Below are 15172 nucleotides of genomic sequence, written 5' to 3' on the forward strand. Positions count from 1 at the left end.
CCCTGTAGTTCTCAAAGAATGGTCTCCAGGTCAGAAGCATCACAGAGCCCTAATTAGCAACGCAAATTCTCAGACCCTACTCCAGACATACTGAATCAGGACTTCTGGGGGTGGGGCCTAACAATTTGTATTTCACAAGCTCCCTAAGAAATTCTGATGTAGATGAAAGTTTGAGAATTATTTCCTTAACCTAACTGCAAGAGGAAAAGAATATCGTCTTATTAAAAATGTTTGGCAGTTATTCTCAACCTTCCTGGACTCTCAATGTCTGAGCAGGGATGGGTTCAGTGTTAAATGTGATGAATAGTGTATTTTGTATTGTTTAAATTGCATCTCCCATATAATGTGAGAATCGTCCAAGAGAAGGCAGCTTCCTGCATGCAGTGTGCTTTTTTTTTTTTAAACAAGTAACAACTCTTTTTAAGAAACAGTTATTTTTACTTTGAAGTCATATTGATGAGAAGATGTATATGCACTTAAAATTTCCCTAGTAAAGACGTGTATTCAAGTGTAAAAAAAAGTGTGGGTTTTTTTTCTTTTTTTTTTAGAAATTAGCAGACATACCAAGAAATAAGACTGATTTACTAAAAAACCAAGAGGAAAAAACAAACAGTAAGAGCAGAGCCAGATATTGATGTTATCAGACATAGACTTTAAAATAATTATGGTTACTCAAGAAATTGGAAGATGGAAAATTTAACAGAGAACTGCAATTTATTTTGTAAAGAATCAAATGGGAATCCTAAAACCAAAAATTTAAATTTAAAAATCTAAATAACTCATTCAAAATTCAACTGGTGAGTTTATAGTAGACCAACTGAAGAGAAGATTATTAAACTAACCAGATGGACAGTAGAAATTATCTAAAATGAGATGCCCAGCTGGCTCAGTTGGAAGAGTGTGCAACTCTCAATTTGGGGTTGTGAGTTCAAGCCCCACATTGGGTGTAGGTAGAAGTTACATGTATAAATAAAACTTAAAAAAGAAAGAGAATGAAAATATCCAGAGAGAGAAAAGGATGGCAAATACAGAAAAAGCATAGTAAAGAAATAGGGCATGACCAATAAAAGTCTAACATAAGTAGAATTGGAGTGCAGAGGAAGAAAAAAGAAGAATTAGCTGCTTTTTTTCCTGGAATACCATTTTTTACTTGAAAGAATGACTGGGCAGACTATGATCATTTAGACTTGGGTTCTTGGCAGATATGTTCTTGAAAATGAACAAAGTGAACTTGTCACAAAGTATTTGTTGCCATTCATAAAGTTTTAAATTTCAAGAAGTTAAAATTTTGGAAAACTTATTTCTGCTACTAAGAGTGGTATAATTGACTACTTCCCAATATTTAAAGACTGTCCTAAGATCAAAGGTGATATTAAAGAATGTGATTTTTTTGTTTTATTTTTCTATAATTTTTTAATTGAGATACCATTGACATATCATTATATTAGTTTTAGGTATACAACATAATGATTTAATGAATATATTACAAAACGATTATTACAACAAGTAATATAACATCCATCATCACACTTAATTATAATTTTTTTCTCATGATAAGAACTTTTGAAGTTACTCGGCTAGCAACTTGTAAGTATATAATACAGCATTGTTAATTGTAGGCACCATATTGTACATTATATACCAAGGATTTACTAATCTTGTAAACGAAATTATGTACCTTTTGAGCACCTTCACCTACTTTGCCCACCCTCTTCTCCCTGCCTCCATTAACCACAAATCAGTTCTCCATATCTATGAGTTTTTGTTTTTTAAGATTGCACATTTAAGTGAGATCAGATTTTTTTCCCTAATGTTTTATATGAGTTCTTTATCTATTTTGGATATTAACCCCTTATCAGTTCTATGATTTGCTAATATTTTCTTCCATTCTGTAAGTCACCTTTTCATTTTGTTGATGATTTGCTTTGCTGTGCAGAAGCTTTTCAGTTTGATACAGTCCCGCTTATTTATTTTTGCTTCAGTTGCCTTTGCTTTTGATGTCAAAAAAAAAAAAAAAAAATCATTGCACGGCCAATGTCAAGGAGCTTACCCCCCCCCCCCCCATGTTACAGAATGTGATTTATAAAATTATTATTCTATAATGAAATGTGTTAACATTTGGAAGATCTGCACCAGTGTTTTCCACATGACCAATGTGCAATGACCCAAAGTTATGCATGGCTAAGAAGGTCCATTCAAAGTGCAAGATAGACCAATAGATTTCAGTGTAACAGAGTATGAACAGTCAATTAATATGGTTTCAGATTCCACATTGCTACTAACATTTAAGAAACTACCACTCATGATTTAGTATAGTATCCAAGAAGAATATCCATAATTATCTAAAAAGGCTATTATAATACTCCTGGCTTTTCCAATTATAGACTTACATAAGACTGTATATTCTTTATATATTTTAACTGAAACACCATTTTGCAACATATTGAATGAAGCATGTATGAAATTCTGGCTCTCTTCAATTAAGCTAACATTAAAGAAAATTATAAAAATGTAATACAACACTTATTAAATTTATTTTAGATAATAGTTACTTTTCATAAGAGATGTTATTCATGGAACTTTTTGTAATAGGTCTATTATTTTTAAATGCATTAGTGCATTTTTTTTTAATTTCTCAGTATGAATTTCTGCTAAGGGTAAATATTAAGAGATGTACATAAACAAAAGCTCTTTGGAAGACATCAGTAATTTTTAAAAATGTAAAAGGGCTCTGAGACCAAAAAATTGAGAACCATTGCTACAGATGCTAAAATGATAATTAAAATATATAAGAATATTATGAATAGTTTTGTGCCACTAAATGTAAAAATATTAAGTTTTTTGACAAATAATACCAAAACAGGAAATCTGACTAGGCACTGTGGCAGGATACAAAATCATTGCCCAGAAATCAGTGGCATTTCTATACACTAACAATGAGACAGAAGAGAGAAATTAAGGAGTCAATCCCATTTATAATTGCACCCAAAAGCGTAAGATACCTAGGAATAAATCTAACCAAAGAGGTAAAGAATCTATACCCTAAAAACTACAGAACACTTATGAAAGAAATTGAGAAAGACACAAAGAGATGGAAAAATATTCCATGCTCATGGATTGGAAGGATTAATATGTATAATATATTAATAATATATTAATATTGTGAAAATGTCTGTGTTACCCAGGGCAATTTACACATTCAATGCAATCCCCATCAAAATACCCTGGAGTTAATCTTAAGATTTGTGTGGAATCAGAAAAGACCCCGAATAGCCAGGGGAATATTGAAAAAGAAAACCAGAGCCGGGGTCATCACAATGCCGGATTTCAGGTTGTACTACAAAGCTGTGATCATCAAGACAGAGTGGTACTGGGACAAAAACATAGATCAATGGAACAGAACAGAGAACCCAGAAATGGGCCCTCAACTCTATGGTCAACTAATATTCGACAAAGTAGGAAAGCCTATCCACTGGAAAAAGGACAGTCTCTTCAATAAATGGTGCTGGGAAAATTGGAGAGTCACATGCAGAAGAATGAAACTAGACCATTCTCTTACACCAGACACAAAGATAAACTCAAAATGGATGAAAGATCTAATGTGAGACAAGAATCCGTCAAAATTCTATAGGCCTGAATCAATTAAAGAAATTAACCCCTTATTTAAAACCCTCCTATAAAATCCAGATGGCTTCATTGGTGCACTTCACTGTTTAAGGAGGAAACAACCTTAATCTTACACAAATTCTTATAGAAAATAGACAAGGAGGGGCACCTGGGTGGCTCAGTTAAGCATTCGCCTTTAGCTTGGGTCCTGATCCCAGGGTTCTGAGATCAAGCCCTGCATTGGATTCCCTGCTTGATGGGGAGCCTGCTTCTCCCTCCCTCTGCCTGCCAGTCCCCCTGCCTCTCTCTCTCTGTCAAATAAACAAATAAAATCTTAAAGTAGACAAGGAGAAAACGCTTTCAACTTCTATAATCTTAATTCCCAGACCTGGTTAGGTTATTATAAGAAGGGAAATAATAGGCTAATTTCTCTAATAAATATGGATGCAGAAATCGTAAACTAAATAATACTGAATCTGTATAAAATAAATCTACATATAGAGGTGCTTGGCTGGCTCAGTCAGTAGAGCATGCAACTCTTGATCTCAGGGTTGTAAGTTCAAACCCCATGTTGAGTATACAGCTTACCTTTAAAAAATGAAATAAAATAAATATTTTTTTTAAAAAGATGATGATGATACAGTCATGGCCAAGTTGAGCTTATCCTAAGAATCCACTCTTACGTTGTCATTCAAAAATTACTCGGTGTGATTCACCATATTAATAGAAAAAAGATGGAAAATGATAAAAATCTCAGTATATGGGGAAGAAAAGCATGTGATAAGTTTGACACACCCTAATGATTAAAAACCAGAACCACTAACAAAAAAACCTCTTAGCCTATTCCAGTTGGAATGGAAAGGAATAGATTGAACTTGAGAAGCAGCGCAGTAGACATCACAGTGATAAATTGCTGAATGCTTTCTCTCTGAAGGCAAGAACAAAGCATGGAAACTTCCTGCCGTCACTCCTTTTCAACATGTCCTAGAGGTTCTAGCCAGAGCATTAAAGCAAGAAAAGAAAAATTGTAAGGATATGGAAAGAAGAAATGAAATTCTCATTTTACAAATGACATAATTCTGCATGAAGAGTAATACATGTATAAGTAATGTCTTGGATTATGCAGTTTTCACTGATAGCATTTCTATCATTTTGATTGTGTGCAAGTTCATTTTTAGATGTAGAAATCACTTCAGTATGTGGAAGTACCTTGTCATGCCTCAAGTACGTGCAGCAAGGGTCTTACTTGTGCTGTTACTTTTTTTTCTCTACAGGTCGTATCTGACTCCTGTACGGGATGAGGAAGCAGAGTCTTTACGGAAAGCACGCTCCAGACAAGCTCGGCAGACTCGAAGGTCTACTCAAGTGAGTGTGACCTTCTTTTTTATGTCATTTTGTCTACCTTTCTGTTGGAAGTACAATTAAAAAATCTTAAGATGAGCGCCTTATTCCAGCCGCTGTTGTAAAAGTTTTCACTTGTGTTAAGTCTTACACTACAGAGTATCAGATAAATTTATAGCTACATCTACCCACACTCACTTTTATGTCTCCAGGCTCAGAACAGGTTTATCTCCTTTCCTTTGCAAGATTACTCATTCCTTTTGTGTTTACAAAGCTACATTCTTGAGAATCCCTAAAGGAGAAGAGTTTGGCAGTTCCTTAAATTGTTGTATATATTACAGTTACCATGTGACCCATCAGTTCTCCTCTTAGGTATATAGTCGAGAGAAATGAAAATACATGTCCACACAAAAACTTGTACATAGATGTTTATAACAGCATTATTCACAATAGCCTAAATTCCAAATTCAGTGTTATCTTTGAACTCTGGCCAGAGTGGACTTGCTATGTAGACATCCACTACGCATGTGTGGAGTTTGCAAGCTTGCTGTAGGGTTGAATCCTGAGCTCTCAGCAGCAGCAAGGTTTAGCCTTGTGTGGCTAAGTGTGCCTCAGCTATTCTCAGCAGATGTAGCAGTGGTGGGCATAGGCTGAGCCGTCGAGCAGACCAAATAAATTAAGCAGTTAGCATAACTGGGGAAAAAAGAAAACAAATTTCCATTAACAAAGGAATGGATAAACAAAGTATCCATATAATAGAATTTTATTTGGTAATAAAAAGAAGTGCCCTGATACATGCTAATGCTGCAATGTGCATGAACCTTAGGAAAACATGTTAAGTGAAAGAAATCAGAGATGATTCCATTTATCTGAAAATATCCACAATAGGCAAAGCCAAAGAAATAGAAAATAGATTAGAGAGGTATCTGGGTAGTTCAGTCAGATAAGCGTCCAACTCTTGATTTCAGCGCAGGTAATGAGCTCAGGGTCATTCAGCAGGCTCTGTGCTAGACATGGAGCCTACCTAAGATTTTCTCTCTCCGTCGCCTTCTGCCCCTCCCCCCCTCACTCTCACTCTCTCTAAAAAAAGAAAAAGAAAAGAAAATAGATTAGTGGCTGCAGGGGCGGGGAGAGGGAGGAATGGGAGTGACTGCTGATGGATGTGGAGTTTCTTTTTGAGGTGATGAAATATTCTGGAATGAGATGGTGATGATGGTTGCACAGCTCTGAATATGCTAAAACCACGGAACTATACAGGCATACCTCATTGCCCTTCACAGATACTGCTTTTTTTTTTTTTTTTTTTAACAAATTGAAAGTTCAGAGTTCAGTGGGGGATGTCACTGCAGTTGTGGTGGAAATAGCAGGGGGACTAGAATTAGCAGTGGAGCCTGAAGATGGGACTGAATGGCTACAGTGTCACGGTCAAACATAAACAGGTGAGAAGTTGCTTCTTACGGACAAGCAGAAAAAGTTGTTTCTTGAGATGGAACCTGCTCCTGGTGAAGATGCTGTGAAGATTGTTGAAATGATGACAAAGAATTTAGAATATTATGTAAACTTAGTTGATAAAGAAGTGGCAGGGTTTGAGAGGATTGACTCCAGTTTTGAAAGCAGTTCTGTGGGTGTAAAATGCTGTCAAACAGCATCGTATACGCTATCAAGAAATTGTTCATGAAAGCAAGAATCAAGCAATGTGGCACATTTTCTTCATTGTGGTTGCATTGTAAGAAATTGCCACAGCCACCCTTATCAGTCAGCAGCCATTAACATAAAGGCAGGATCCTCCACCAGCAAAAAGACTATGACTCCCTGAGATCTCAGATGATGGTTAGCATTTTTTAGCAGTAAAGTATTTTTTAATTAAAGTGTGTACATTGTTGTTTGGACATAATGCTATTGCACACGTAATAGACCACCACATAGTGTAAGCATAACTTTTATGTGTACCAGGAAACCAAAAAACTTATATTTGCGATCACTGTATTGTGATACGCACTTTATCATGGTGGTCTGGAACCAGACCCTCAGTATCTCTGAGTATGCCTATACTTTAGAAGGGTAGTTTTTATAATATGGGAGTTAGGTTTCAATAAAGTTATCTATTTTAAAGATTTATTTGTTTATTAGAGTGTGTGTACATGCACAGGGTGGAGGAAGGAGCAGAGGGAGAGGAAGAGAAAGAATGTTAAGCAGACTCCCTGCTGAGCCCAGAGCTTGATCTCAGGACCCTGAGGTCATGACCTGAGCCAAAAGCAAGAGTTGGACACTGAACCAGCTGAGCCACTCAGCTGCTCCTTCAATAAAGATTTTCTTTTTTTTTTTTAGAATTTGTTACCTTTACTTTTAATGTAATTTAATTATAAGTTTATAAAATTTATTTATTGTTTTATTGAAGTATAGTTGCCATATAATGTTATATTAGTTACAATCTCACCTCTGGTAACCACAAGTTTATTTTCTGTATTTATAGGTCTGTTTCTGCTTTGTTTTTTAATTTTTTATTATTTTTTATTTTTTTATAGATCTGCCTTATCCTTTTACTTTTTAAAATTTTATTTCAATTCAGGTTCAGGATCCCTGGGTAGCTCAGTGTCTGAGCATCTGCCTTCGGCCCAGGGCGTAACCCTGGGGTCCTGGGATCGAGTCCCACATCCGGCTCCCTGCATGGAGCTTGCTTCTCCCTCTGCCTGTGTCTCTGCCCCTTTCTCTGTGTCTCTCATGAATAAATGGATAAAATCTTTAAAATAAAAAAAAAATCCCTAAGGGAGCCATTGAAGTGCAGAAGAGTCTGATATAACCTGCGTTTATAAAAATATTTTTTATATAACACGTATTTTTTATATAACATTTATTATATGTTATATATACATATACACTCTCCATGCCCAGTGTGGAGCCCAGTACGGGACTTAAATTCATGACTTTGAGATCAAGACCTGAGCTGAGATCAAGAGTCGGAGGCTATGGGGCACCTGGATGGCTCAGTCACTCTCTCTCCCTCTAAAAAAAAAATAATAATAAATAATAAATAAAAGTTGGACACTTAACAGATGCCCCAATCTGTGTTATATTTTGCAAAAATCACCATGCAGAGAATTGATGGGAGTGGTCGGCAAAAGTATGTTTGTCAAGGCAGGAAACAAGAAGACCTGTTAGGAGGCTGTCACAGTAGTCCAAGCTAGGAGGACAAGACCACGAACTCAGTCGGGATGCAATGGCAAGGAGACGGGAGAGAAAGCTGTGACTTGGCATTAAGGAGGTGGAGGATCGGGGATCCCTGGGTGGCTCAGCGGTTTAGCGCCTGCCTTCAGCCTGGGCCTGGTCCCCGAGTCCCGGGATCAAGTCCCACGTCGGGCTTCCTGCATGGAGCCTGCTTCTCCCTCAGCCTGTCTCTGCCTCTCTCTCTCTCTGTGTGTCTCATGAATAAATAAAGAAAAAAATTTTTTTTAATTTAAAAAAAATTTTTTTTATTTATTTATGATAGTCACAGAGAGAGAGAGAGAGGCAGAGACATAGGCAGAGGGAGAAGCAGGCTCCATGCACCGGGAGCCCAATGGGGGATTCGATCCCGGCACTCCAGGATCGTGCCCTGGGCCAAAGGCAGGAGCCAAACCGCTTCGCCACCCAGGGATCCCCAAGAAAATATTTAAAAAAAAATAAAGACAGAGGATGATAAGCTGATGAAGCACAATTAAAAGGAGCAGCCAGAGAGATGAAAGGTAAACCAGGAAATAGCATAGGAGTACATGAAAAATCAGTTTCCAGGTAAAAGCTGAAGGTAACAGTTTTAAATGCTACAGAGGTTAAGCAGGAGAGCTGAGGACTGAAGAAAGGACTTTATTATTTTTTTTAACTATGTATTTATTTGAGAGAGAGGGAGGGAGCACAAGCAGGGGGAGGGGCAGAGGGAGAGGGAGAGCAGAGTCCACTGAGCAGGGAGCCCGACGTGGGGCTCCATCCCAGGACCCTGGGATCATGACCTGAGCCAAGGGTAGACGCTTAACCACCTGAGCCACCCAGGTGCCCAGAAAGGGACTTTATAAATAGCCACAAATGTACCCTTTTCTTCCCTGACTTTCCCAAAATAAGTTAAGTGCCCTTCTTTTGTGTTAACTATGATAGCTCTTACTTTGTTTTTACTTGATTTTTTCTCTGTTTTCCCCTCTTAGAATGTGGGACCAGGATGGACTATAATTTTTTTAGTTTGGTTTGATTTATTGTGGTAAAATATACATAACATGCAGTTTGCCATTCTAACCATTTTTTAAGTGTGCAGTTCAGTGACATTAAGTACATTCACATTATTTTGCAACTATTACCACCATCCATCTCCAGTACATTTTTGATCTTCCCAAAGTGAAACTCTGTACATATTCAGCAATAATTCCCCCTCCCCACAGCTTCTGGCAACCACCATTTTGCTTCTTATTTCTATGAATTTGACTAATCTAAGTACTTGACACAGGTGGAATCATACAGTGTTTGTCCTTTGGTGACTGGCTTATTTCACTTAACATAATGTCTTCAAGGTTTGTCCATGTGGCATGTGTCAGAATGTCATTCCTTTTAGGGCTGCGTAATATTCCCTTCTCCATGTATTCCATTGTATGGTTAGACCATAGTTTGCTGATTGATTCACCTGCTGATGGACACCTTTTGTCTATTGTGAATAATATTGCTGTGAGCATGGGTGTTCGAACGACCTCTTTGATTCTCTGCTTTTAGTTCTTTTGGGTAAATACTCAGAAGTGGAATTTGCTGGATCACGTTTCTGTCTTAATTACTTAACATTCCATTATACTCATCTGTTTTCTTATGTCTTTTCCATTAGGTTAAAAGGTTCTTGAGTGCAGCAATTATTTATTTGTCTTTGTAGTTCCAATGCTTAAAGACACTTAATAATTTATTAAGAGAATGAGTGAATAAATTTATGAATAGTTAAAACAAGTAATCTTATGTGCTTAACTACCTCCAGCTTCAGAACTTTCTTCTCCTGAGGGCTTGAGCACATAAATGCTCGAGTTAGAGTCCGCTCACTCCAGCCCTAACTCTTTCCCCTCTCTTCTGCAGACGGCTCCCACTTGCTTTTCTTCCATACTGCTGCTCCTAAGAGCCTGAGGGAAATATCAATTGTTGGAATGTCTCTGTGTGACTTTACTGGAGTTACTTAGGAAATCATCTTAGAGGGATGCCCGGGTGGCTCAGTGGTTGGGTGCCTGCCTCTGGCTCAGGTCGTGATCCTGGGATCCGGGATCGAGTCCCATGTCAGGCTCCCTGCATGGAACCTGCTTCTCCCTCTGCCTGTGTCTCTACCTCTCTCTCTGTGTGTGTCTGTCATGAATAAATAAATAAAATCTTAAAAAAAAAAAAAAAAAGGAAATCATCTTAGAGTAAAGCTAGTTTAGTGGTGTCATTCTTGTTGGTTGGTTGGTTGGTTGGTTTTTGTTGTTGCTGTTCTAGCCTGCCTCTGAATTTTCACCTTTTTGAGCCTGGATTTTCTTTTTCTAAGTAAAATCAAGTTTTTCTTATTATCCACTATTCAGAGAATCTCTCTTGGTAACCATTTGCTCTTGGGGAGTATGGAGCTTTCATATAAAGGTACTGAGAACTAAGGGTATGAGAGAAATAAGTCTACAACAGGCAGTCATCAGGGATGCCCTATTTTCTGGAACTCAAATTGGAAAAGCTGAAGCATTACATTTGAAATGTACCTGGACTCAGGCTGGGACTCTGCACACTGAGGTGTTTATTTTAAGCATATCTTTCTTGAAATGGCCTCATACATTTTGGGAGCTTCATTTGGAATTTGATACTATTAGACGTTGAAGGCAGTCTCCCTGCCCATTTATCAAGGGTTATTCAACAGTTAGGGTGAAACTTCCTTGACCTTTTGTCATTTTCCCAGGGTGTGACGCTAACGGACCTTCAAGAAGCAGAAAGGACTTTCAGCCGGTCGAGAGCAGAACGGCAAGCTCAGGAGCAGCCTGGCCAGAAGCCCACAGGCACCGAAGGGCTTGAGGGCAGCTCGGAGAAGCATGAGCCCCCAGCAGTCCCAGCAAAGGAAGCTGGTGAAGGCCGTCAACCCTGGAGCGGGAGTCTGGACGAAGAGGTGAGTCACTTCTGCTGGCACATACTATGCTAAAAACAGGGTCGTGGCCGTGGGGAATGCCTCCTCATGGATAATTGAGGCACAGCACTACGTAGCAGTGGACAGCCAGCGCAGAGAGAGCTCTGTTAACCTCTGTCTGTAGTTGGCAAGCCTGTGTGACTGAAAGAACTCAGAGGATATCTGTCCTTCAGTCATTGTTTTGTGCTTGGAGTTATTTGATGCTTATGTCTTATCCCGTTGAGGTGTTGACATGTAACATGGAATTGACATCTAACTTTTATTAATTTTAGACTATGTACATGATGATTTGATGTATGTACATATTGTGAAATTTTAACCACAAGCTCCATTAACTAAATGTATTCTTTAACTAAAGATATCTTTCGGGATCCCTGGGTGGCGCAGCGGTTTAGCGCCTGCCTTTGGCCCAGGGCACGATCCTGGAGACCGGGATCGAATCCCACGTCGGGCTTCCGGTGCATGGAGCCTGCTTCTCCCTCTGCCTGTGTCTCTGCCTCTCCCTCTCTCTCTGTGTGACTATCATAAATAAATAAAAAAAAAAAATTAAAAAAAATTTAAAGATATCTTTCCATTTTAAAGAGAGAGGTTATAGTATAATAAAAACACAAATAGAAATGTGAGGATTTATTGAGTGTCTATTTTATACCAGGCCTTATTTCAACTATTTCATATGCATTAATCCATTTAATCCTCAAAACTCCCCTCTGGGGTCAGTATTATTATTCATATTGTAAATGTGAAGAAATCAGGTCACAGAGAGGTTAAGTAACTTGCCCGGCATTTCACACAGATGACAAGTGGTTAAGCAGGAACTTGCACATAGGCAGTCGGGCTCCCAGAGCACTCTCTCCACCATGATTATATTGTTCTCTAAATCCCTACAAACCTAAGAGTTTACAAAGCAGCACCCCTTAATCCTCTGCCACAAGATGTCACTATTTTTAACCTCCGTTCCCATAAGTGGAGTTGGTAGTTAAAGGTATACGGTAATATTTAGGGTAAACGTAACTCCTAGTTTACCTAAGATGGTTCAAATTACACCTGTTATCTTAGTGTAATTATTGGTAACCATTCATCTTCGCTCTCAGAAGTGTGTCAACTGGGATGATAAATTTTCCCATCACCATAGTCAGAGGTGAAAGGAATCTCCTTGCTCCAGTTCTGAATGGCTAGGCTACATAAACTGAGGTTCCTTTGTTCTGTCAGCTACTGTTTATTGATTACTTATTACTCGCTACTGTCCTAAGCACCTGATGTACATTATCTTGTATAATCCTCAAAAACCTCTCTGAGGAAGATATTACCCCTATTTTACATAAGAGAAAGCTGAGGCTCAGAGAAGTTAAGTAACTTATTCAAGGCCACACAGCTAGTAAATGCTGAAGCTAGAATTGGAACCAAGTTCTTTATGATTCTAGAGTTTACTATATTTTATTGCTTGTCTTTATAAACAAAAAGTATACAATCTCTACATGTAGGAAGAATTTCTCTATCTGCATCTTCAATAAACCAAGTTAAGGCTTATTGTCATACTCTTTCTCCTTGGGGAGAAAATTCAAGGTGGAAAATGGCAATGTTTTTAAAGTTTCAGTAAGCCTGGTTATGGCAGGTTGGTAGAGTTTTCAGAAATTGGTAGAATGTTCATATTTGGTCTCTGTTTTCAGATAATTCTGTATTATTTCTTCATATTCCCAGGCTTTTTATTTTTCTATATAAACCTTCCCTTTCATTGTTACCTCTTAAAAAGGCCATCATCCTTCTTATTTTCATTCCAGAATCAAAGGGATTTTTATTAACAAGGTTTGTGTTTCCTGGGCTACTACTATCAGCATGATGGTGTTATCAGAATAGGAATCCAGAAGTTATTTCCTTTCTGGCTAATTAACTAACTTTAGTTCAGCTCAGTAGCTATCTATTGTGCATCTACTATTAAGAAGCCTCTTGGTATATTAAAAAAAATAAAGCCCATATTTAATAAGCCTGCTATCCTTATCCGTTGGTTGGACTTGACCTCTACCATCTTATTCTGTGGATTATTTCCAGCCTGTCTATCGTCGCCTGAGGTATACAGCTCAGCCAGACAAACCCACAACACCGGTGTCTCCTTCTGCCTCAAGACCCTCTCTCTACACCAGTTCCCATCTGCTACGGACAAGCAGATCTTCAGTCCCTGACTCTGAGAGCACAGAGACCACCCCAAACACTGCAGTTGCAAAGGAAATGGACAAAAATGGTGTGTAGAGCTTTAGAATATACGGCCTCCCCCCTTAGTGGACATGCCCCCCCAGTCCCTGAGATCACACTTTGTTTTATCTCTGACCAGAGAGTGAAGAAGCAGATGTGGATGATCAGTCCTCTAATAGACTGTCCATCCGTGAGAGGAGGCGGCCCAAGGAGCGACGACGAGGCACAGGCATCAATTTCTGGACAAAAGATGTAAGTGAATTGGTCTGTGCTAGTACATGTCACATTACTCATTAATGCCATCCTTTTTGTTCCTGTGGATGCTGTCCTTTTTGTTGAGTTCAAAAAAAGAGAAAGGGCTCCATGTGGTCCCATGAATCTTGCAGATTATCAAGAACTACTACCAAGGAAAGAAAAGAAGAAGGACTCACCTAGGGTGGGGCTCCTTTGGTATATTCTTGGCTGGATGCCTCATGCCTAGAACAGTGCCAGGCATGTAGTAGGCACTCAGGAGATAAGTGGTGAAGAATGAATGAAAAGGCCAGAAATCTACAACAACCATATAAACAAATACAACAAGTGAATAAGCTTGTCAAATATCAGCAATTCTCCCTAATATTCTCAGAAAGTCATGCAGTTGGTTAGTCAACAGTATTATCACATGTAATCAAAAATTCTAACAAAATATTTTAGGAGCATTACAAGAATTTCAGGGAATGTAAAATCTGTTAGTAACACAAGTTCATCTGACTCAGTTTTACTCTTTTGAAGGAAAAAATATATATATAGAACAGATAAACTATGACTTTAAAATAAAGACAGCTATACCAGTGCTTACTAACTGCAAGCACACATTCAGTACTTTAAATCACCCTCTTCTTCTTTACCTATCTCCCTCAACTTTGTTATTGGCATTTTTTTTTAATTTTTAAAAAGATTTTATTTATTTATTTATTTATTTATTTATTTATTTGCGAGAGAGAGGAGAGAGAGAGAGTATACAAGCAGGGGGTTAGGGCAGAGGGAGAAGCAGACTCTCCATTGAGCAGAGAGCCTGAAGCAGGACTCAATCCCAGGACCCTGGGATCATGACCTGAGCTAAAGGCAGATGCTTAACTGACTGAGCCACCAAGGTGCCCTCATTGCCCTCAATGCCCTCAATTTTGGCATTTTAAAAGTCAAGTGACCAAGAATCAGGAGGTCCTTGGCTACCAGTGACTTTATTTGAAAATTAGATGAACCTTTCAGTGAGACAGAAATGAAACAGTAATAGTCATCTATTAGAAACTATTTTTAAGGGGATCCCTGGGTGGCTCAGCGGTTTAGCGCCTGCCTTTGGCCCAGGACGTGATCCTGGAGTCCCAGGATCGAGTCCCACATCGGGCTCCCGGCATGGAGCCTGCTTCTCCCTCTGCCTGTGTCTCTGCCTCTCTCTCTCTCTCTCTCTCTCTCTCTCTCTATGTCTATCATAAAATAAATAAATCTTTAAAAAATAAATTTAAAAAACTATTTTTAAGATAAAAGTATCTCATTTTTATAGGACCAAATAGACTGATAACTATTGATAGAGTTGAAATAAAGCCTGTCCTTTCTAAAGATACTCCTTTCCTGCCATGTTTATTTGACATTTTTGATGACAGGCGATGTTCCAGAGCTGTCTGCTTATGGTGGCTGTTAAAAGCATTAGTAACAGAGCATCACTTGGCAGTCAGTTCTCACTGCCCACGTTTGAAATGCCAGGATGCATAATTGATGGGAGCTGACCTTGTTGCTTTCAAGGATGGCTGTGACCATGGTCCTCTTGTTTTTCTCCCTCCTTCCTTTCAGGAAGATGAAACTGATGTCTCTGAAGAAGTAAAAGAAGCACTGGTAAGTGGCAAGCCAGTGAGGCATGTCCCTTTTGCTTCA

The 15172-nt window shown here is 38.5% G+C and overlaps 1 protein-coding gene and 1 long non-coding RNA gene across 16 annotated transcripts in view; one reads left to right on the top strand and one right to left on the bottom strand.

Annotated features, from left to right (window-relative positions):
• The window catches only part of PPP1R12B (protein phosphatase 1 regulatory subunit 12B), a 205943-nt gene that overhangs the window by 108098 nt on the left and 82673 nt on the right, over window positions 1-15172 (top strand). For all 15 annotated transcript variants that reach the window (XM_077902517.1, XM_077902519.1, XM_077902518.1 and 12 more), the window contains 5 exons: window positions 4881-4971; window positions 10856-11059; window positions 13124-13313; window positions 13404-13516; window positions 15092-15133. In XM_077902517.1, coding sequence (XP_077758643.1) covers window positions 4881-4971; window positions 10856-11059; window positions 13124-13313; window positions 13404-13516; window positions 15092-15133 — 640 coding nt within the window. The remainder of the gene's footprint in view (window positions 1-4880; window positions 4972-10855; window positions 11060-13123; window positions 13314-13403; window positions 13517-15091; window positions 15134-15172) is intronic.
• LOC144316524 (uncharacterized) lies at window positions 5406-15110 on the bottom strand. Its single transcript, XR_013382485.1, has 3 exons — window positions 15029-15110; window positions 13696-13813; window positions 5406-5640 (listed from the first exon to the last, which is right to left on the bottom strand). It is a non-coding gene; the product is annotated as an uncharacterized LOC144316524 (long non-coding RNA).

This window comes from Canis aureus, chromosome 6 (assembly GCF_053574225.1).
Source record: "Canis aureus isolate CA01 chromosome 6, VMU_Caureus_v.1.0, whole genome shotgun sequence".
NCBI classification, from domain to species: domain Eukaryota; kingdom Metazoa; phylum Chordata; class Mammalia; order Carnivora; family Canidae; genus Canis; species Canis aureus.